This window comes from Mobula birostris, chromosome 4 (assembly GCF_030028105.1).
Source record: "Mobula birostris isolate sMobBir1 chromosome 4, sMobBir1.hap1, whole genome shotgun sequence".
NCBI classification, from domain to species: Eukaryota; Metazoa; Chordata; class Chondrichthyes; order Myliobatiformes; family Myliobatidae; genus Mobula; species Mobula birostris.
This window is the reverse complement of record NC_092373.1, coordinates 5,265,517-5,287,461: the sequence shown is the minus strand read 5'-3', so window position 1 is coordinate 5,287,461 and position 21,945 is coordinate 5,265,517. Positions and strand designations below refer to the sequence as shown.

The 21,945-nt window shown below is 41.6% G+C and overlaps 1 protein-coding gene across 1 annotated transcript in view; it reads left to right on the top strand.

Annotated features, from left to right (window-relative positions):
* Positions 1-1,411: 1,411 nt before the first annotated feature.
* The window catches only part of LOC140196965 (scavenger receptor cysteine-rich domain-containing protein DMBT1-like), a 46,404-nt gene continuing 25,870 nt past the window's right edge, over positions 1,412-21,945 (top strand). Inside the window, exons 1-6 of the mRNA XM_072256902.1 lie at positions 1,412-1,433; positions 1,518-1,658; positions 10,329-10,640; positions 14,291-14,611; positions 16,810-17,124; positions 18,524-18,838. Of these exons, the coding sequence (XP_072113003.1) occupies positions 1,412-1,433; positions 1,518-1,658; positions 10,329-10,640; positions 14,291-14,611; positions 16,810-17,124; positions 18,524-18,838 (1,426 nt within the window). The remainder of the gene's footprint in view (positions 1,434-1,517; positions 1,659-10,328; positions 10,641-14,290; positions 14,612-16,809; positions 17,125-18,523; positions 18,839-21,945) is intronic.

The following is a 21,945-nucleotide window of genomic DNA, read 5'->3' as shown; positions in this document are numbered from 1 at the left end:
ACCATTCTCATTCCTCAGTTCCACCCAAATAGCCACCCTAGACAATCCCTCTAATCTATCCTGACAGATTAAACTTTGATAATAAATTTACTTGCAACTTTGTACCTTTAACTTTGAGTGTATTTGGAATTTGAAACGCAGATACTGAATCGTACTGAAGGCGGGTACTCACTGTATTACTTAGAAGAGCGGTCGAATTCTCACTGAGTTAAGGTCCACGTAGCAAGTCCTTCAATTATGGATTTTGTGAATACTTAATTGATAATCATACTGATTATAACTTTCTGAAGGGTCTGTTTTTGTGCTGCGTAACTTTAGATCCAAAGGTCTAAAGTATTGGTTTTAAAATAACTCGAAGCATTGGGTGATTTCTGTACCTGTGGATGCTTACAGCTGGGCTTCAAATTCCAGAAAAGAAAGGCAGGTACGAGGTTTTCTGCAGATGCTGGAAATTCAGGAAACACACATCGAAGTTGCTGGTGAACTCGGCAGACCAGGTAGCATCTGGTCACAACAAGAAAGAAAGGCAGGTGCAGTTATTGATCAAATTTGCAAAATTCTGGCTTCAAGTGTAAGAGTGTCGGAATAGAACATAGAACATTGAACATAGAATAGTACAGCACAGTACAAACCCTTCGGCCCAAAATGTTGTGCCGACCCTCAAACCCTGCCTCCCATATAAGCCCCCAACTTAAATTCCTCCATATACCTGTCTAGTAGTCTCTTAAGCTTCACTAGTGTATCTGCCTCCACCGCTGACTCAGGCAGTGCATTCCACGCACCAACCACGCTCTGAGTAAAAAACCTTCCTCTAATATCCCCCTTGAACTCCCTCCCCTTACTTTAAAGCCATGTCCTCTTGTATTGAGCAGTGGTGTCCTGGGGAAGAGGCGCTGGCTATCGACTCTATCTATTCCTCTTATTATCTTGTACGCCTCTATCATGTCTCTTCTCATCCTCCTTCTCTCCTGTTAGTAAAGCCCTAGATCCCTTAATCTCTGATCATAATGCTTACGCTCTGATCCAGGCAGCATCCTGGTAAATCTCCTCTGTACCCTTTCCAATGCTTCCACATCATGGTGTCGATTGCTTCTCAAAACATGGAGCAGATGGCTCAGCAAGGAGAATACTGGAAAAATGTTCCACGTTTTGCTATGCAGTTATAACCAAATGGAAATAGGAATGCAAACCCACGTGAACAATTTTTCAAATACAATGACCACAATTCCATGAGCTATAGATCGTGTTTTGGAACGGAAAAGGTGTGGGCATCTCTCTCCGGGAAACTTAATTAGGTGAAGGAAGCTTCCTGTTAAACGTGAAGAATCGGAACATTTTGAGGCCTGTGGTAATAAGAGCAAACACCAGAGCCACACCTTCAAGGATCCCTGTTGCAACTTTTCTGCCTAAAATGGCAATAATGTTTGCTATTGGTGAGTCGATTCTGATACTGTGCAGTAACGCTTCCTGCTCTCATTGTCGCCTATTTAAGAGTACTTTTTCTGGTTATTTAATAGAGACGCTCTATGTTGAATCGAGCCGTAAACTGAACAGCTATTCTTCCAGAAAACTATCAGTGAAATTCTTTTTGATCTATGTGCAAGAAAGTGAAATGCAGATTCTGTGGATTCTTGTGTTGCTCCTGCACATTCCAAGCTGTAAGTAACATTATTTTCCACTTTCCTTGAACTATTCACAAATCAAGATATTAAAATCTCTGAACGGCTTTGAGCCGTTTCGTAAGTTAGACCACTGCTGATTTGTTTCTGGGAGCCTGGATAGGAAAGATGTCATTCTAATGCGGAGGAGGTGAAGCGGGTGCACTGGGATGTAGCATAAAAGAAAGTAGCATACACACTGTTTAATTTTATTTTGCAGCAGGTATTTAAACCAAAGATACGATAGACCGCTCTGTTGCCATATAACTATCACTGCAGGAATCAGGCATATAAAGTCCATCCGCAATTTAAACTCATATTTCGCTCCGTCACTCGAGTGTTAACGTGAATAATTCAGCCACGGCTCGTTGTTACGAGAAATAAGAGTAGATATCCATAAAGGTTCTTTCCTTATTCTGTGCGTTGATCTGAGATATTACTCCATGTATCTGCCAGCTCAGGAGGCTTAAGGCTGATCCATTCGAAAGACCATGCCGTTTTCAAGCATTGATCACATTCAGTAGACTGTGCTGTCTTTCATTCGGCATATTTATTCATATTAATGTTGATGTTCTTTCATGGAAGTTAGTTCTATCAATGAAATAAAGATAGAGTAGCGAATGTTGGAACTACAAATCAGCGGATTTATTTCTCTGCTACACGATCATCGAGATATCTTTTCAGATTCTCAGAGGAAATCCAAACGTATTTTCTGAATCTGATATGTTTTACAGATTCTGTTGTGAGCTAGATAAAAGAAAAACGAAGCTGAAATGTCTTGTAAATTAACATACACATCAAATCGAACACCAAGGCGTCGACGACAGAAAATCAGTTATTCATTGTCTTGTTTTGTTTTTCTTTTTTGCATCGGTTGTAACTGAAGGCTCAGAATTGAAAGATTGTATTACCACAACGATTAGAAAAGACTCTGCCTTCGAGAATAATTATTGTTTCAATGCTGGTCCGAGTTCTTCCAAATTTTCCACCATGACGAACGGCGATAAAGTTATGGAACGGGTAGATTTAATCGGTATTGGGAAGTTGAATGTATTACTATATTTTTACATTGTTCTCTGCAATTTGCATATCATTTCCCAGGAATTTGTTTTCAATTTGCATAGAGTCTAATTTAGGATAATAACGGCATCAAAGACGATGGGGAGAATGCAGACGAATGGGGTTGAGAGTGAAAATAAATTAGACGTGATTGAATAGTGGAGCAATCGCATATCGTCTGAATGCTGCATCTCTCGACTAACAACCCAGCTGGGTTCTGTCCAGAGCACGGATTTTGAACCTGAGTTACAGCGTCCTCTTGCTTAATGCTATTGACTCATTCTATAAAATACGTTGGTAAACCCTGCTCCAAAGAAATTCCATGACCTATTTCAAAGGAATATTGTTCAGTTGTCCAAACCTTCTCTTTACTTTCATAATGAGGCTTAACGTCACTGGCCTATGTCATGAAATTTGGTGTTTTCCGTTAAGTATAACCTTAATGTATTGCAAAACAAAACAATGAAAAGATGATAAAATACCACACACACACACACACACACACACACACACACAATACACACACACACACACACAATACACACAAAGGGAGATTAATAAGTTCACGGCCTAAGGTAAAAGAGACAATTTCCGAAAACCTAGCGCATTTGTTTTTCAACATAACCCCTTCCTACATTTACACACTTACACCATAACTCATCTTCTTCTACCTTCGGCCACAAACTTATCAATCACAGCTGCTGTGGACCACCGTCTCGAGGTCCATGACACCGACTTCTACAAAGAACGGATCCGTATGCTCCACGACCGCTGGTCTAAGTGTGTAATGTAGGAGGGTACTATGTTGAAAAATAAATGTGTTAGGTTTTCAAAAATTGTCTCCTTCCACTTTAGGCCACGAACATATCAATCACCCCTAGTAAAAATGAAAAGAAGGCATATCCTGTTTGATGAGGGTTATCAACGATGTCTGTCACTTCTGAGGCATCGCCGTTAGAAGGTGTATTTGATGCTGAGCAGGCCAGTGTCTATGCTGGAGCTTGCAGAGTTCAGAATCACAATTAAAATCAGTATCAGATTTATTATCACAGGCATAGGTCATCAGACTTGTTAACGCTGCAGCAGTACAATACACTGCATGTTACTAAGGAATAAATAAATAAGTAAATCAATTACAATAAAGATATGCATGCATATTGAATAGTTAGATTAAAAACAGTTTTTTTGCAGCTTTCTTTCCGATTCTGTGCAGTGCTCCTTCACCCTCCTGTGGAACGACTCCGAAAGATTCACAACAGTGAAATAATTGGCTGCTCCGGTAGTGACTGGGAAGTTCGCAACGAAACAAATGAATCTTAAATACAATGGAACCTGTTTTAATGCTCTACTCTAGCTTCCATCTGCTTGGGATTTAATCATCCTTTCGACCTCATTCCCCTTGGAGAAATTTCTGCATTTGAGTGTGGTGCAGAACACTTACTGTGAAAGATTTAATTTTATATTTCTTTGTGTCCTGCTGCAGATAAAATAAATAACAAATTGCTGGGGGGTGCGGGGGGTGGGGGCGGTGGGAGTCGGGCAGCTTTTTTAAGCAAATGAGTTCCTGTAGCATATTCTTCTTTCTTCGGAGTTTAGTGTTTGTATTCTCTGGTGTCACCACATTGTTTCCCCGACAATAAAGCGTCTTTTTCGCGTTTGATAGAACACGGAACATAACGCAGAGAACATCGCACGGGTCCCTTATGACAACGATGTTGCGCCTAACTTTTAACCAACTATAGGATCAATCCAATGCTTCCGTCCTTCTTGGTAATATTTCGTGAAGTTGCCATCGCCACCTTTACCCTATACAGAACTAACTGCAGTATTTTCTCAAACAGACAGACGGAGTCTTCAACGTCTTTAGCATGGGTGGCAGCCGGAAAACGCACTTTAGCGACTCTAAACTGCCTTAATGAGCAAAACACCGCTCCATTTTACGGGATCCAACATCAAATTCGAAATACAAATTTCCTCAATATTATTGGAAGAAGCAGTTCCATTCCGCTGGGAAACTGCGTGGTTCATTGTCAAATAAAGAGATGTAGTTGATGAAATATTGAAATATTAACACTATGTACTGATATTCCCTGCTACATCTGTGTAGAGATATGCTCTACGTGAATATGCTCTTCAGATTCTATTGTTTGCAACGTATTTCATTTCGAGAGAGGAAATATTATTTTGCCACTTATATTTCCACAGTATATTATGCAATCTGTTCCGTATTAACCCAGAATAGTACCGGTGGAAACAAGTTTGATTTAGGCTGCCCAATCAGCGGCAAGAGCCGGCCACAACGACGAGGTTTCTCGGAGGTCGGCAACGCTTGTTCAAAGGCAGACCTTCGCTGGTTCACGCACGCATTCAGGCGGCCCATTAAGCAGTAGACGCAGCCCACAGAGACGGGTTTTTTTGCAGGTCGGCGACGCTTGTTTTAAAGTACAGAAAAGAGAAACGAGACGGTTATTGCTCGGGCGGCTATTGCTTGGAATCGGAGGGTCAGATTTTGGTTCAGAGGAAGCTTAGGCTCAACAGAGACGTTGGCCTGTGTAACTTTATGTCAGGTTCCTTTTTATCTCTGAGTGTAGCACATGGCCGTTGCGTGTTCCTCATGCCGGATGTTGGAGTTCAGGGAGATCCACAGTCTCCTAGGGAACTACATCTGCATGGTGCATCCAGCAGTAGCTCTTTGAAACCGTGTTAGGGATCTGGAGCAGCATTCGACGTCCTTCGGCTTGTACGGGTGAGTGAGGAGATAACCGATCAGAGTTACAGGGAATAGTCACGCCTAAGTTGCAGGAGGTGAGTAGTTGGGTGACTGTCAGGAGGTATGGAAATGTCCAGTGACCTTACTGAGGAATGCCAGAGAGACCAAGTTTCTGCAACTGGACGTAGGTCCGTTGTGGAAAAGGGAAACAGGGAGAAGAGGGGAGCGGTAGTGATAGGGAACTCAATAGTCACAGTAACAAGGAGGAGATGCCGCCGACGTCAACGGAGCACACGAATGTTATGCTGCCTCCCAGCTGTCAAGGTCAGGGACGGTATGGTTCCCCTGCACAAAACTTCCACGGGGGAGGGGAAGCAGCCAGATGCCTTGGCACGTGTCGGTAACACTGTCATAGGAAGGGGAAGCAAAGAGGTGATGGACAGAAGGCTTAGACAGCGAGGGAGAAAGCTGTGAAGCAGGAACTCCAGGGTAGGAATTTCTGGATTGCTGCTGGTCGAAACTGGATGATTTGGCAGATTAATAAGTTACAGCGATACTGGTGCAGGGGGCAGGGATTTAGGATTTTGGATCATCGGAATCTCTTCTGACGGAAGTAGGACCTGTACACGAGTGAAGGGTTGTGACTGAAACCGAGGGGTACAAATATTCCCGCGGGTAGGTTTGTTGGAGTTGTTGGAGAGAGTTTAAAGTAATGTTGCAGGGGGCTGGGAACCGGAGTCTAGGGATTCAGGATAGCACGAATGGTAACAAAAAAGGAAAAAAAAAACTCAAGGTAGATGTTGAAAGTATGTTTCCCATGATGAGGTAGCCTACGACAAGAGGACACACCCTGTAATAGAAGTGTGTCCATTTAAAACAGAGATGCGGAAAATCTATTTAACCTTATGGTGGTGACTTTGTTGAATTTGATACCACAGGCCGCTATGGAGCCAGGGCTGTGGGTGCACTTAAAGCAGATCTTAATTGGCTTTTGATTGAACACAGCGTCAAAGGTTACGGGGAGAAGCTGGGGAGTGGAGCTGAGTTGAGTGAAAAAAAAATCAGCCAGACTTGAATTGCGGAACAGGCGACGGTCCAAACGGCCTAATTCTGCTCCTATGTCCGATTGTCTTATGGTCTTATGGCTCGATGCCGAGGGGTCGGCTGTACCTTGTTTCTCAGGATTTCCAGAAAGATGTTACTTTGTCTGAATACTGGAGTCAGTACTGTATAACTGCCTTATGAAGTAATCATAAACAGAAGAGATTCTACAGATGCTGAAAATCCAGAGTAACACACGCAAAATACTAGAAGAATTTTGGAGACACGACAGGATCCATGAAAGTAAATTTGGATTGGATAGTTTAGGCGGTGCCAATTCTTTTGGAGCCCTGATGAACCGTACAGAAACTATTTATTTCCCTCTGTGGATCTGCCTGACATGCTCTAGTATTTTGTGCGTGTTACAGTGATTGGATAAATAAATATTTTAATATCCATACAGGGGATATGATTTTCACACCGTGAGTAAATATTTAACCTCCCATATCTTGTTGTTCCTGAAACGTTGTTTGCGAGTTGCCCTCTTCAACCGCTGCGGAATTCGAGGTATTTGTATAGCCACAGTTCTTTTTGGTGGAAGCCAGCATTTTAAAATTGCAATGCGAAGAGAACGAAACATGTTATCAGTATATTAACAAGTATGTTGGTGAGTCAGAACAGTGGGTGGCTCGTTAACATGCTTCTCTTTCGCCTTGGAGAATGGAGACCGTAATGATAAAAAATTCTATATCGAAAAATTCAGAACTAATAAAAGATTCAGCAAACACTATGGTAAATGTTTAAAGGAAGAAACTACAGAATCAGCTTCCTCAGGCAATACTGGGGATCTCTGCTGGATAGGCAGCATCCTTGCAAAGTCTACTTTTAGAGCTGATAAAAGATGTCGACACTGAACATCGACACTTAGTTCCTTTCTATCCCTGTCCCCTAGGTTGATGAATTCCTCCGTCAATGTCCGTATATTACTCTGAATTTCCAGCATCTACCAAATCTCTTGTGTTCATGATTTCCTGCGGAGAATATAGGAGTAGAATAGGAAAATAAGCATTAAAGGATGATGTTTGGAAATCATTTGATTTTTTTCTGATGGCGACACGGCGATTAATAACGATATTGCAACCTGTTATTCGGATTGTTCTGTTACATTTGGCCGATTATTTTCTGGAGATATTAAGCAAGGACGATACACAAGTACCCGTTTTCTTCCGATTGCTCCTTGAAAGAATATCCAGCAGTTCCGTATAGGGTACGCTCCATTGCAAACGATTGAACGATTGACATGTTAGCCTTTAGAACGTAGAATAACTTTCATTTTTGCTTTTTCTGACTCTTAATATCTCTGGACATCGAAGGAATACGAGAAATTCTGCATATACTGTAATTCCAGAGTAATACAGACAAAGTGCTGGAGGATCTCAGCAGGTCAGGTAGCATCTGCGGAGGGGAATAAGTAAATGGCTTTGTTGAATTAAACAGACTCGATATGGACTTCATTTCCCTTTTTGTAAGGCTGCGGATAAATCCGCTTTTAACTATTTTTCACAGCTGGAACCATGATTTTTAATCTGATGTACACAGAATGCGTGAGATATTACTGAAAAACGCAATATAAGAGGTTAACTTCTAAACAGATTTTGCAATTACAAATGATATATAGTGAAAATCGGGACCTTTCCATGTAACTTGTGTTAATATTGTTTTGATAGATCATAATTGAATCGGTGGTAACTATAGTTGTTAGGATTTGAACATCTAAAGATATAATATCATCATCATCAATGTGTCACAGGTAGTATAACGGGACCGATCATGGTCCACGATTGCTCTTGACATATTGCTCAAGGAATGGGGTTGCCGTTGTCTCCTTCTCGGCAGTGTCATTACAAGGTGGGTGACACCAACCATCACAAATACTCTTCAGAGATTGTGTGCTTGACGTTAGTGGTCGCAGAACCATGGCTTGTGCTATACACCAGCCGCACGTTTAAGAAAACTTGGACAGATACATCCAGGTGCAGGTCAGTGGGACTAGGCAGAAAAACGGTTCGGCACAGCCAAGCAGGGCCAAAAGGCCTGTTTCTGTGATGTAATGTTCTACGGTTCTATGGTTCTATGGTTCTATGGCATAAATAGGGTCAGCGGGATGAGTTGAAGTGTTTCTGGGGTCAAAAGCTAAAATGTTGACTAACACAGGAATGAAGTAGTTTCGCTTGACTACACACAGTAAACGGAATATAGGTAGATGATCTTATAACGCATTGAGATGTTGGTAGGTAGGACGTTTTGGACTTCACTGAGTCGTAGCTAAAATGTCGTAAATGGGAGCTTAACCAACCAAATATAAACATTACATCACAAGGGCAGGCGGGTAGGCAGAGGTGGGTAGATAGCTCGACAGTTAAAAGAAATGAAAAGAGAAGGAAGATATAGAATCCTTGCGGGTAGAGTTAATAAACTGCAAGGGTGAAAAGACTCTGTTGGCAGATATATGCAGGTTTCCTAACAGTATCCATGATGTGGGGTACAAATTACACGGAAGATTGAAAAGCAGTCTCAAAAGGGCAATGTTACGACAGTCATGGGGAATTTCAACATGCAGGTAGTTTCGAAAATTAGGTTAGTACTTATCCCAAGACGGAGAACTTGTAGAATTCCTACGAGTTCCGCTTTAAACAGCAGTGAGCAGTGACTGGTTGAGCACACTAGGGGAATTCTGCATTGGGCATAATAACCCTGATTTGAATAGGGCGCTTCGAGCACGGACCCTATGCTGAGGATATGATAGATTTCACCCTGCAAGTTGACAAGATAAAGCTAAAGTGCGAAGAATCAGTAATGAGTTGGTAAAAAGAAATGTTGAGGCACGTGAGAGGAGATCACCAAATCTGAATGAAGGGGACACGAGCAGGGATGACGGCAGAACAGCAAAGACTACAGTTCTGGAAGAAATTCAGAATGGATAGATGCGGGATAGACATACCCCAAAGAAGATGCATTCCAAAAGTAGAATGGCGAAGCAGTGGCTGACAATGGAAGTCAAAACCAATATAAAAAATAAAAGTGGGCATACAGCAATGTGGAAAATATTGGGAGGATAAAAGATTAAGAAGTTTTCTAAAATTAACAGAAGGACTTAACATTCATAAGTAGGTGAATATTAAAGATGTTAGTTACCCCATAATATCAAAGGGGACATACTTTTTTTCAGATCTATAAAGACAAGAACAAATTCAGGAGTGGGTATTGAAACGCTGGGAAATTACGCTATTAATGGGGGACAACGAAATATCAGACGAACAACATAAACAATTTTGCATCTGCCTGTAACTTTTTTTTCCTGAGGTTGGATGGGATTGCAAACAGAGGTTATGGGTTAAGTGTGAGAGTCGAAAGGTTTAAGGTGAATATGAGAGGAAACATCTTCGCACAGAGTTTCTGTGAGTATGGAACGAGTTACCCGCCCAAGTGCTTTATGAAGCTTGATTTCAACGCTTAATCGAAGTTTCACAGGTACAAGGATGATAGGGGTATCGAGGCCAATGGTCGGTCGTGGTCAGGTCGATGGGGGTACAGTAGAGTACTTAAAATCTTTCGGCATAGAATAGATGGGTCGAAGGTCCTGTTTATCTCTGTACTTTTCTATGACTCCATAACTCTAAATGCAGCCAGACCTGCTGATTTCCTCCAGCATTTCTGAGAGCAAGAAATAACACGGAACTGTGGAACATATTCATACTATTTAATTTAATTCTACTTTCTGACTGCTTTGGGTTGTTTTAGTATCTAACAGCATAATTTGGGCTCAGGTTACACAACTAACCATTATCTCTTTTTTTAAGATTTCGGAGAAGTCAGAATGGTGGGAGATGTCACACATTGCTTTGGATATTTGCAAATTAAATTCCGAGATCAGTGGCTGCCCGTCTGTAGCAGTCAATGGAATACGGTCTATGGGGAAATCCTCTGTCGGCAGGTTGGATGCGGTTCTTATGACAAATTAGAAGTCAGACCTATTTCTCCCGAAGACGGACCTGTCCTGCTGAATAACCTTCAGTGTAAGGGAAATGAGACTTCTTTATCGGAGTGTTCGTTCACTGTTTCAAACCTGGATGAATGCCAATCTGGGGTGATCGTATACACCTTCTGTAAAGGTATTTGCATTCTGCAATTTTGTTCAATATTCTCGTTCACGTACTGATCCTTCGATTTAAAATTTCCCGAACTATTCGTAACTGTGTAACAAGCTGTCTTTCTTCCACTGGCTCTGTCGTCATGGTAACCAACCAACCAAAGCTCTGGTCATGGCAGATGCAGACTGTGAGATAAATTTTAGTCTTTATCTCATAACAGCAAAATGTATCCTGCTCTAAGCGGCTTTTGGGTGTAAAAAATATATTTCCGTCAGTTTTCATTTACTTTTCCCGCTGATAGTCTCTGACTGGGGTTACGCTTCGGCCAAATTATCAAAGAATTTTCAGAAATCGCTGTCCACATTCTTCTAGTCAGCCCTCATTAATTTAATCCATGTTCGGTTTTGCAACTTGTGTGCCGTAAATATGAGGGCTCCGATTCAAAGTGTGTCTGGAACTGATCGTCCTGCCACCTCCCAGCCTGTACATTAAGGTTCCTCCTAGTTTCCACCCAACCAATGGGATTCCGCTGCCTCTCGTTCCAGACTGATCACCAGTTTAGGAAAATGCCAGTTTGGGGCTGCCGTCAACATCTTCTGCCTCATTTATTAATCAACTCAATTATATTCTACCGCCTTCTTCCTTAAACTTTGACTCATCAAGTCAGCAACACCCTCTGCTTTAAATATGCTCACTTACTCGGTCTAAACAGCTGCCGGTGGCAATAAGTTTCACCGATACATCACCCTCTGGCTAAATAAATTTCTCCACACCACTTTTCTAATTGGGCGTCCTTCATTTCTGAGGGTATGCTCGCAGATTTTGGACCCCCTGCTATAGGGAACCTCCTGTTCTCCTCCATTCTACGTGCCGGCATACAAAAATAGCCATACTAGAGATAGTAACAATTCACTTGCGAATCTGCTGAAGTAGTCTCTCTGTGTCCGCAACTCTTGAAGCGGCCTTCTCTGCATTTGTGAGTCCTATCGTAAATTGCGGGACTGCATCGTCAAACACGTCCGTTCGATCTCCAAATGTGGGAATTCCCGGTGTTAAAATACTTTATTCCAGTCAATTCCGACGTGTCGGCTCATGGCTTTCTCACTCCAAGCAATGAGGAAATCCAAGCAAGGCACATAAAATGCTGAAGGATCTCAGCAGAGCAGGCAACATCTATGGAAACGAGTAAACACGAAGAAGCGTCTCGTCCCGAAGCTGTCCTTAATAGATGCTGGCTGGCCTGCTGAGTTCATCTGACATTTTGTGTGCTTTGTCTCATGTATTCCCCTGCCTGGCCTCTTACCTCTTCTCAACTGACTGTACCTCCTGCTAGGTCCCCTCCTCCTTCCCTTTCTCCTATGATCCACTCTCCTGTCCTATCAGATGTTTACCTCTGGAGCACGTTACATTTCCTACACATTTAACTTCCCCTATCACCTTCCAGCTATCCTCTTCCCTGTAGCCCCAACACTGTGGCCTATCGTCTCCCCACTTCCTGTCCAATCCTGATGACGTGTCTCGGCCAGAAATGTCGACTATCTATTTATTTCCATAGATAATACCTAACCTGCTGTATGTCATAAATATTTGTGATTTTATTTTGTGGAAATGTTGTTACTCTAAGATTTTGTTTACCGTCTGTTAGTCCTTAGTTGATATTGCTGTTTAGGCCAAACTCTCCACCACATTTGAAAGCCGCGATGTGGAAAAAAAAAGCAAAATTTAACGTGGAGCCATCCAGATTCGAAATGCTCGATTATCCTGTCCGCTGGTGGCTCCATCTTCTCCCTTCCCCCAGTAATATGATAATATGCTCCACATGCAGCTCTGGAGCACCGAGCGCGTTCAAATACTTCCAGCATTCGCGTTCTGGTGCTGGAGAGTGCAGGGAACCCAACAACGTAGAGCGATTGGTTAGAAGAGGTCAAATACACCAATCTCTGACTCCTGCATTATCTTTTATATCACTGAATCAATCCATAGACACATAAATCAGTGCAATTGTACTTAAATTGAGAGAAGAAATTGGGTTCTTTGTTGATCCACTAGCAAATAGTTACGACAATCATATCCAATTCATTCAGTATATAATATGAAAAAGCATTAAGTTTGCCAAACGTATATTCTCAATATTCAATCCATTTGAATTCATTTTTGGCAAATAGATTTGAGAAGCATTTGAGGGACTCTAGAATTAGACGGCAAACTCTCAGCAAAATAAGGCGTTCGCTTGGAATTAAAATTTCTTGAACCAGTGGGTAGTGTGTTGGTGGATTTCATTACCACGAAATGCTGTAGAGTCATTCGGTTTATTTAAACACGGGGTTAGTAGGTTGTTCGTCAGTCAGGGTGTGAAAGGTAGTGTGGAGAACGCAGGGGAATAGTGTTGAGAGTGATGATAAGTTAGCCATAATGCAATGGTGGATAAGTCGCGCTGGGCCACATGAACTAAATCTGCTCCAATATCTCATGAGCTTTTGGTCGAAATACAACTGATAAAATGTTGATTTGCACATTTTCTTTTTTTAATTTCCCACCTCCCCTTTTGGAAATTTGAACATATAACAACACCAAAATCATGACTCATACTTGATGAACTTCAGAGAGGAAACAGAAATGTTACATTCGGCTTACATTTGCTGGTAAGTCAGCACGATGAAATAACATGCACTACCGACGAGAGGTAGCTAGCGATGTGGCACTTCCCCTGCAATGGCTGAGGAGGATGGTCGTCCACGTACGTCTACGAAACAGAATCATATCGAGAAAGAGAAATAATGAGTGCAAAGTGATCACGGCGACATTATCTCTGAAAACATACAAACTGATAGCTGTGTTGATATCCTGATGGAGTATAGTTTCCGCGTACTCATTCGGTCACCTGGATCTCCTCAAGGGATATGCAATTTCAGCATTCATCCGGAGAGGAATAAAGCATGGAGGCAAAGATGTAATGCTCAAGACGTGTGAGGCATTAGTCAAATCTCACTTGGAGCATTTCTGTGACGCTTGTTTAATAACGAATGGGCATTGTGGAGCGCCAATAGCAGGTTCACGAGAATGATCCCGGAAATAAAAGGGTAGGGAGCACTTGATCGCTCTGTCCTCGCTGGAATTCAGAAGCATGCGTGATGAAGGGAGATCTTATTGAAACCTCCCTAACGATGAAAATCCTAGATAAGTGCATTTGGTGATAATGCTTCCAACAGTAGGCAGTCCACGATCAGAGGTCACAGCCCCAGAATAGAGGACCGTCCATTTAGAACAGAGATCAGGAAAAATTTCTTTCGCCAGAGTCTAGTAAATCTGTGGAATATGTTGCCACAGATTACTGTGGAGGCCGTGTTATTGGATATACAGTACACAATGTGAATGGTAATAGGTTCTTAATTAGGTATGTCGTCAAAGGTTACGTGGAGAAAACAGGAGAATGGGGTTTGATAGGGATAATAAATCAACCATGATTTGTTGGAGCAGATTCGCTGTACCGTATAGGCCAATTTTGTTCTTATGTTGTGGAGTTTCGTTTACATATCATTTTATTCTCTATTTATAAAGGCCAGATATTTCCGTCAGCGAATTATGCGTCTTGTATGAATCCGTTAAATCCTGTTTTATTTTAAAAGTATCTGAGAAGGACTAACTCGATGCATTTTATATATATACAATAGATAAAGAACAAGTGATTCTGTCCGATGGAGGCAGCCCTTGTGCTGGGAGAGTAGAAGCAACCAACTACCCACCATTCTTCCTCATTATCTGCGGTCGTAATTGGGATATGAATGAAGCTAATGCCGTGTGCAAATTCGCCGGCTGCGGTGATGCTGTATCGTCATCGGGGAATTCACAATTTGGATATTCACAGTGGCCCGTACTGCAAACTGAAGTTAGTTGCAGTGGTACCGAGAATAACCCCTGGACGTGTGAAAGGAGACAACTGGCTCACCCTAACTGCTCTAAGGAAAGTGAAGCAGCCGGCGTTGTTTGTGCGGGTAAATTCTTGTTTATGATATTCTCGGAAAATTTAAAATAAAGCGGCACCCCTCCAAAACAACCGAAGGACATAACTGAATAAGGACTGACACTTCTAAATTAACACATACTCCTCCAAGCAGTATGATGGCTCACAGCTGCATGTGAACCTTTTACTGTAACTAAGCAATTTTAAAAAAGTCAGTCTCTAGACAAGTCACTAACTTTGAATGGAATGCAAAAATATAGGAAAACGAAGCAGAGGAAAGTATATGTTTGATCTCAACGCAGAAGACAGAGGTCTACAGAGCAGCGAGATTAACCATGCAGTAATACAATTAAGGAAAGCGTTTATCTGTGCGTTTTTTTTCATTTGTTTGCTTGCTTGTTTGTTTATTTGCTTATTAACAGCTAATTTACTTACTTATTCGTTCATTTGTTCATTCATTCATTGACAGGTACAGTATGGAATAGACCCTTCTGGTTCAGTGAGGCACATCACACGGCAACTCACCTAATTAACCCTTGCCAAGCACAGGATTTTTTATGATGATAAATTAGCCTCCCAGTCAATACGTCTTTGGACTGTGGGAGGAAATCGGAACACATAAAGAGAACCACACTGTCAAAGGGAAACATTATGTAATATAAGTAACACATTTAGGTTTAAACACATAGCTTAATATAGTGTATTCTCTCTGAGAGATGATGACCAAAAAAAAAAAGTAGTCCGAAGTACAGGTTTGGAAGCAGAAGTATTTGTGAAGCCATATGCAACAAGTAAGAAGAGGCATGCTGTATATGCTCGGTATCTCTGAGAGATCATATGTGTTAGCGACAGATCAGATGTCATACCACTGTGATGCATTCAGAGAGAAAAAACAGAAAAAGTATTTTCGGTGGGTTGCTTAAAGACGATTGCTATTGGGAGGGAGTAAAATGTTTGGAAATAGGCTACACGGTTTATCTGCATGGGATATAGATACAAAGCCAGAGAGGTCAACTGAGTAGTATGTTTTCCGTGTCGTCAGTCGCCAGAAAAGAGATCTCACATCTGCAACGGTGACTGAGCATTCAGCTTCATTACAGGCGGTCGAGTGGGTGGTGAGATAACAACCCTTTCCGTTTCAAGAATGTATAAAATGTAGTAAGCTCATTGGTAAGGAAAGTTGTTTTGAATATGCTGTCTGACTTTGTTTTGTCATCTGCTGACGCATGCAAGCTCTGTGACGGTTGATGGCTGGTCTGGCAGTCGATGTTTGAGTAGTGTTGTCTCTTGACATACCCCGACTTTCCGGGGTTCGTTTATCGATTTCTGGTAAAGGTCTGTGAATGCTGCAGGACTAAATGCTAGTGAGGAGTGGGACTCCTGCTTCATTCATGACTTCCGGTTTGGGAATACTAAGATTAACCTCTTTGGTGCACAGTCCTCAACAATGCGTCTAAAGCTTGTCATGGTGGTGACCGAGCAGGAGCGCAACCTGGCAGGCGGATGTACCGAAGTATAGACGGGATTAGACCGGCCAGCTACCTCTAGGCGGGCCTGATTTTGACTTCCCTGGTACACTCCGTAGTATCAGTAGATTACCACAGGGTCAGATTTAATATATTTGACATTTGTCACGTCATGATTTGCGGATCTGTTGCTTTGGGACATCGGTGCGGTGCAATCCACAGGAATAAAATAAAACAAATTATGAGAATAAGATACATAAATTAATAAAATAAATGGATCCAAATGAGTAAAACAATAATACAGTGAGGTAGTTTACAGGGGTTCATTGTCCATTCAGAAAGCGGATGGCAGAAGGGAAGAAGCTGTTCCCAAAGCTGTCAGTGTGTGTGTTTATGCTGCTGTACCTCCTCCTCGATGGTGGCTCTGAGAAGAAGGTACGTCTTGTGTGTTAGTTTCCTTCGTGACAGATGCAGGCTTTTTGACGCATCGCTCTTTGAAGATGCGCTCGATGATGGAGAAGATAGAGTCCATGCTAAGCTTACAAATTCTCTATCTCTTTCCGATACTCTGCAGTGGCCCCTATATACCAGGTCTGCATACAAAAGGTCAAAACACTCTTCACAGTACATGGAAAGAAAAGTGCAAGAGAATTTGGTGAAATGCTAAGTCTTCTCAAACTCCAGATGAATTCAGCTACTGTCGTGCATTAATCTTAGGATTGTCACTTGAATCTGGAGTTAACTTTCTGCTAATTTATTGCAGGACACATAATGCCCAGACTGGTTGATGGATACGACGAATGTTCCGGAAGATTGGAAGTACAGCATGGCGAGACATGGGGCACTGTGTGCGATTCAAATTGGGATTTACAGGATGCCCGCGTGGTGTGTAGATCATTGAAATGTGGGGAAGTGATCTCAGTAATCGGAGGGGCATACTTCGGCGAGGGAAGCGGTCTGATGTGGCAGGAGTCCTATGAATGTGATGGCAATGAGACTATGTTGTGGGATTGCGCAACTAAGTCAAGAAATGAACACCACTGCACACACAGAAGTGCTGTGAGCGTTATTTGTTCAGGTAAGCACTTCAGTCCTTTATACGACTGGATGCAGAGAGCGGAAATAACTGATAACAGAGAGATAATAATGTATTATACCCGATACTTTTCAGCGATTTAATTCGAACTCCTGTACGGACAAGCAAAACTCAAACGAGATAGGCTCTATCAGAATTCTGCGTTTCAAAGTTCAAAGTTGAAAGTAACTTTATTAACAAAGTTCCACCTACTGCGCTAAGATTCATTTTCTTCCGTGAACTCATGAGCAACTGATGTGCAAACGAAGAAAAACTGTGCAAATACAAAAAAAGTAATAAGAAATAAATCATACTAAGCACTTCAGTTGCAGTGCCCTTGAAAGTAAGTCCATGTTCAGTGATCAGTTCCGTACTGAGCAAAGTGAAATCATCCATGCCTGTATCAGAACAATAGGCAGAATAACCAGGGTCTCAGCTGATACCAAATGGCATATTCCTTACTGCGTGGAAGCAGTCTGGTCATCATGGATGAAGTCGAGTTCCATTACACCAATCCCGCCACGTTCCGTGAGCATATCTTCGTATTATACCTGGAGATAGCGACTGAGAGAGAAATGGATCAGCCATTATGAAATTGCAGAGCATAATCTATTGTCCAAATGGCCAGATTCCGCTCCCATATCTTATGGTCGTAATTTGTTAGTTCACCCACGAAGGATTCTAGGAACAGTATGTGGGCAGGCTGATTAGACAACAGGCCATACTGAACCTATTACCAAACAAAGACTCATGCTATGTCTCAGATGTGTCGCTGGGCGAGTAGTTGGGAGATAGTGACCACAGCTCCCGGTTTTTTCGGTACAATCGTGTATAAGCATAGCAGCAGAAGGGATGGGAAGATATTTAATTGAGCGAGGGTATTCCCCGTGCACTCAACAGCAAATTGATAATGTTAATTTGGAACAGATGTTCTCCTAGAAATACACATGAGAAATATGGAGGTTGTAGCTGGAGAAGGTTTGTTCCATTGAAATAGACAACGGAAGGTGCGGTTGAAGGGACTATGCTTGACAAGAGGAAGAGTACTGCATTATTAACGCTCAGGAAGCATTATTCAGACTTTTGGCAGTTATAAGGTAGCCAGCAGGGAGAGAGAAATTCGCGGCTGTTTAATGTAATTTCCAGTGAACGCGAAGGAATTACATGTTATGTCAGACCCTTTGGGGCAGAAAATGAACACAATGACAGAACACAAACAAATATAAAAGATAACATCATTTTTATACATAGATTGATTGTATGTCAATAAATTGATTCTGGACCTGTGAGTGTCTGTACACAAGGTAACAGGAAATTATAAAGTAGAGGTGGTGGTGTGTGTGGTGGGGTCGGTCGGTACTGGACAGTATAACAGCTTTCCCCTATTCTTTCAATTCAAAAGGTCAAAAAGGACTGCGGTTAATTGGTGGCAAGGACAGATGTTCGGGTAGAGTGGAAGTCTTAAGGGGTGAAACGTGGGGAACGGTCTGTGATATCTTCTGGGATTTAGAGGATGCGGCTGTCGTCTGCAATCATCTCCATTGTGGAGCCGTGTTTTCAGCGCCGGCGGGAGCACTCTTTGGTGAAGGAAATGGTCCAATCTGGAAAGACGTCACTGAATGTCGCGGTAATGAGATGCGTTTGAATGACTGCCGCATTTCATCATGGAGAGACCACCCCTGTACACACAAAAATGACGCCGGCGTTATCTGTTCAGGTAGGTGATTTGCCGTTAAGTATCAGCAGCGCTTATCAAAATAACAATAGTTTGAAAGTAATAGTAATAACATCAATTCAGCAACAACGAATTGAGCTATACCTTATAACACATTTTACAGATGGAGGATTTGAAATTATAGTCTCTTTCATCAGTTAAGCTAAAACAATTAATTCGAAACAGTAGAACCAATTTCGAAAGATATAATCATGAATTTAGCAAACACGAGGAAATCTGCAGATGCTGAAAATTCAAGCAACAGCGTTCAAAGTTGCTGGTGAACGCAGCAGGCCAGTCAGCATCTATAGGATGCCCTGATGAAGGTTCAGGGCAGAAACTTCGACTGCACCTCTTCCTAGAGATGCTGCCTGGCCTGCTGCCTTAACCAGCAAGTTTGATGTGTGTAACATGAACTAAGGACTGGATAAATGCAGAACCTTAAACATAAAGATAGGTGCTATTGAGCTAAGAGAATACAAAACAGAAGAGTAGGATGCAATCACACTGAAGGATGAATATAAACAACAAAAGTATCTGGGATATCAACCAGGAAAGGAAATAGATCCCGTTTGGAAAAATGAAACTGTTGGACGGAATTTACCCAAAGGGTTAATACAATTTACCAGACTGAGCCCAACAGTAAAAATATAACGGAGGCAATAAACACTTTCGCTATACCTATATTAATATATCCTTTTGACAGATATCTTGGTCCGAAACTAATCTGGAAAATTTACAAAGAAAAATAAGATCTGAAGAGACAAATTTCAGAAAACATTATGTACATCGAATGCACTGAAGTTAACTGTGCCAGGGCAAAAGGGTGAAAAGGAATATGTGGCATTAAAAGTCACACATCAGTCACATGAAAGGTGATAAATGTAGAAAATGTCAGGGAAAGCCAGAAGTAATCCAACAAATTATAGGATCTTCTTGCAGTTAAACACAATCTGATTAATTATACAGGCAAAATTAAGTAGCAAACATCACATCTGAATTTTGCTTGAAATACAAAATCATAAATTAAATCTACCGAGGTAAAAATTTAAGTCTGATCTAGCTTTAGAGTCAAATCAGGTAGATGCCACAAATTATATTATGATCGATCACTTTTTATAGAAGGACAATATAAAATTACCGTCGAGATATAACAATACAGGATAAACAAGCAGGAACACAAATTTAAACAGATAACGTAAAGAAACCAGTAAGTGATAAACACCATAAATATGCTGAATTAAAGAAAGAATTGGAATAATTTGGAATATGAGCAAGGTACATATCGTTACGATAGTAATAACAGTTGGTGTCATTCCAAACTCACTACACAATACAATAAAACCGTTATGGCTACACAGTAATATCTATGTAAATATTCAGAAAGCCACAATATTAAACAACACAAGAACACTCTGAAAGTGTCTTGTAATTGTCAATATATCCTCGTTTGCTCTGACCAACCACAGTGATTACAACCTTGAGGAAATGTGAACAAAATAAATAATAGTTTTCTAAATAATAAATTATATATGTAAAACAGGAGAAATACGTTGAGTAAAAAGACCGTAAGACCATTAGTCAAAGAGCAGAAGTTGGCCATTCAGCCAATCGAGGCTGCTCCGCCATTTGACCATGAGCTGATCCATTCTCCCATTTAGTCCCACTCCCCCGCCTGATCACCATAACCTTTGATGCCCTGGCTACTCAGATACCTATCAATCGCTGCCTTAAATACACCCAATGACATGGCCTTCACTGCTGCCCGTGGCAACAAATTCCATAAATTCACCACCCTCTGCTAAAAGAAAAAAAAAAAAAGCAAAACACATCTCTGTTCTTAATAGGCGTCCTTCAATCCTTAAGTCATGCCCTCTCGTATTGGACTCTCCCATCATGGGAAACAACTTTGCCACGTCCACTCTGTCCATGCCTTTCAACATTCGAAATGTTTCTATGAGGTCCCTTGTAAACTCCAAGGAATACAGTCCAAGAGAGGACAAACGTTCCTCATATACTAACCCTCTCATTCCCGGAATTATTCTAGTGAATCTTCTCTGTATCCTCTACAACGTCAGCACATCCTTTCTTAAATAAGAACACCAAAACTGCTCACAGTACTCCAAGTGCGGTTTTACCGGCCCTTTATAGAGCCTCAATATCACGTCGTGGCTCCAATATTCTATTCCTCTAGAATGAATGCCAGTATTGCATTCTCCGTCTTCACCACCGACTCAACCTGGAGGTTAACCTTAAAGGTCTCCTGCCCGAGGAGTCCCAAGTCCTGTTGCATCTCGGAGCTTCAAATACTCTCCCCGTTTAAATAATAGTCTGCCCGTTTATTTCTTCTGCCAAAATGCATAACCATACATTTTACAAAATTGTATTTTATTTGCCACTTGTTTGCCCGTTCTTCCAATCTATCCAAGTCTCTCTGCAGACTCTCTGTTTCCAGGGCACTATCGTCCCCTCCACCTATCTTCATATCGTCAGCACACTTAGCCACAAAGCCATCTATTCCATAATCCAAATTGTTGATGTACGACGTAAAAAGAAACAGCCCCAACACAGATCCCTGTGGAACACCACTGGTAACCGTTTCCAACCATCCAATCAAAGGGGAAATTTTGAGAGTGCAGAATTTGCATGTTCCTGTCAGGATTAAAGGCAAATTGAATAGGAATAAGGAACCTTGGTTCTCAACGGATATTGCAACTCTGATAATGAGGAAGAGGGAGTTGTATGAAATGTATAGGAAACAGGGAGTAAATCAGGTGCTTGAGGAGTATAAGAAGTGCAAGAAAATACTTAAGAACGAAATCAGGAGGGCTAAAAGAAGACATGAGGTTGCCTTGGCAGTCAAAGTGACGGGTAATCCAAAGAGCTTTTACAAGTATATTAAGAGCAAAAGGATTGTAGGGGATAAAATTGGTCGTCTTGAAGATCAGAGTGGTCGGCTATGTGCGGAACTAACGGAAATGGGGGAGATCTTAAATAGATTTTTTGCGTCTGTATTTACTAAGGAAACTGGCATGAAGTCTATGGAATTGAGGGAATCAAGTAGTGAGATCGTGGTAACTGTACAGATTGAAATGGAGGAGGTGCTTGCC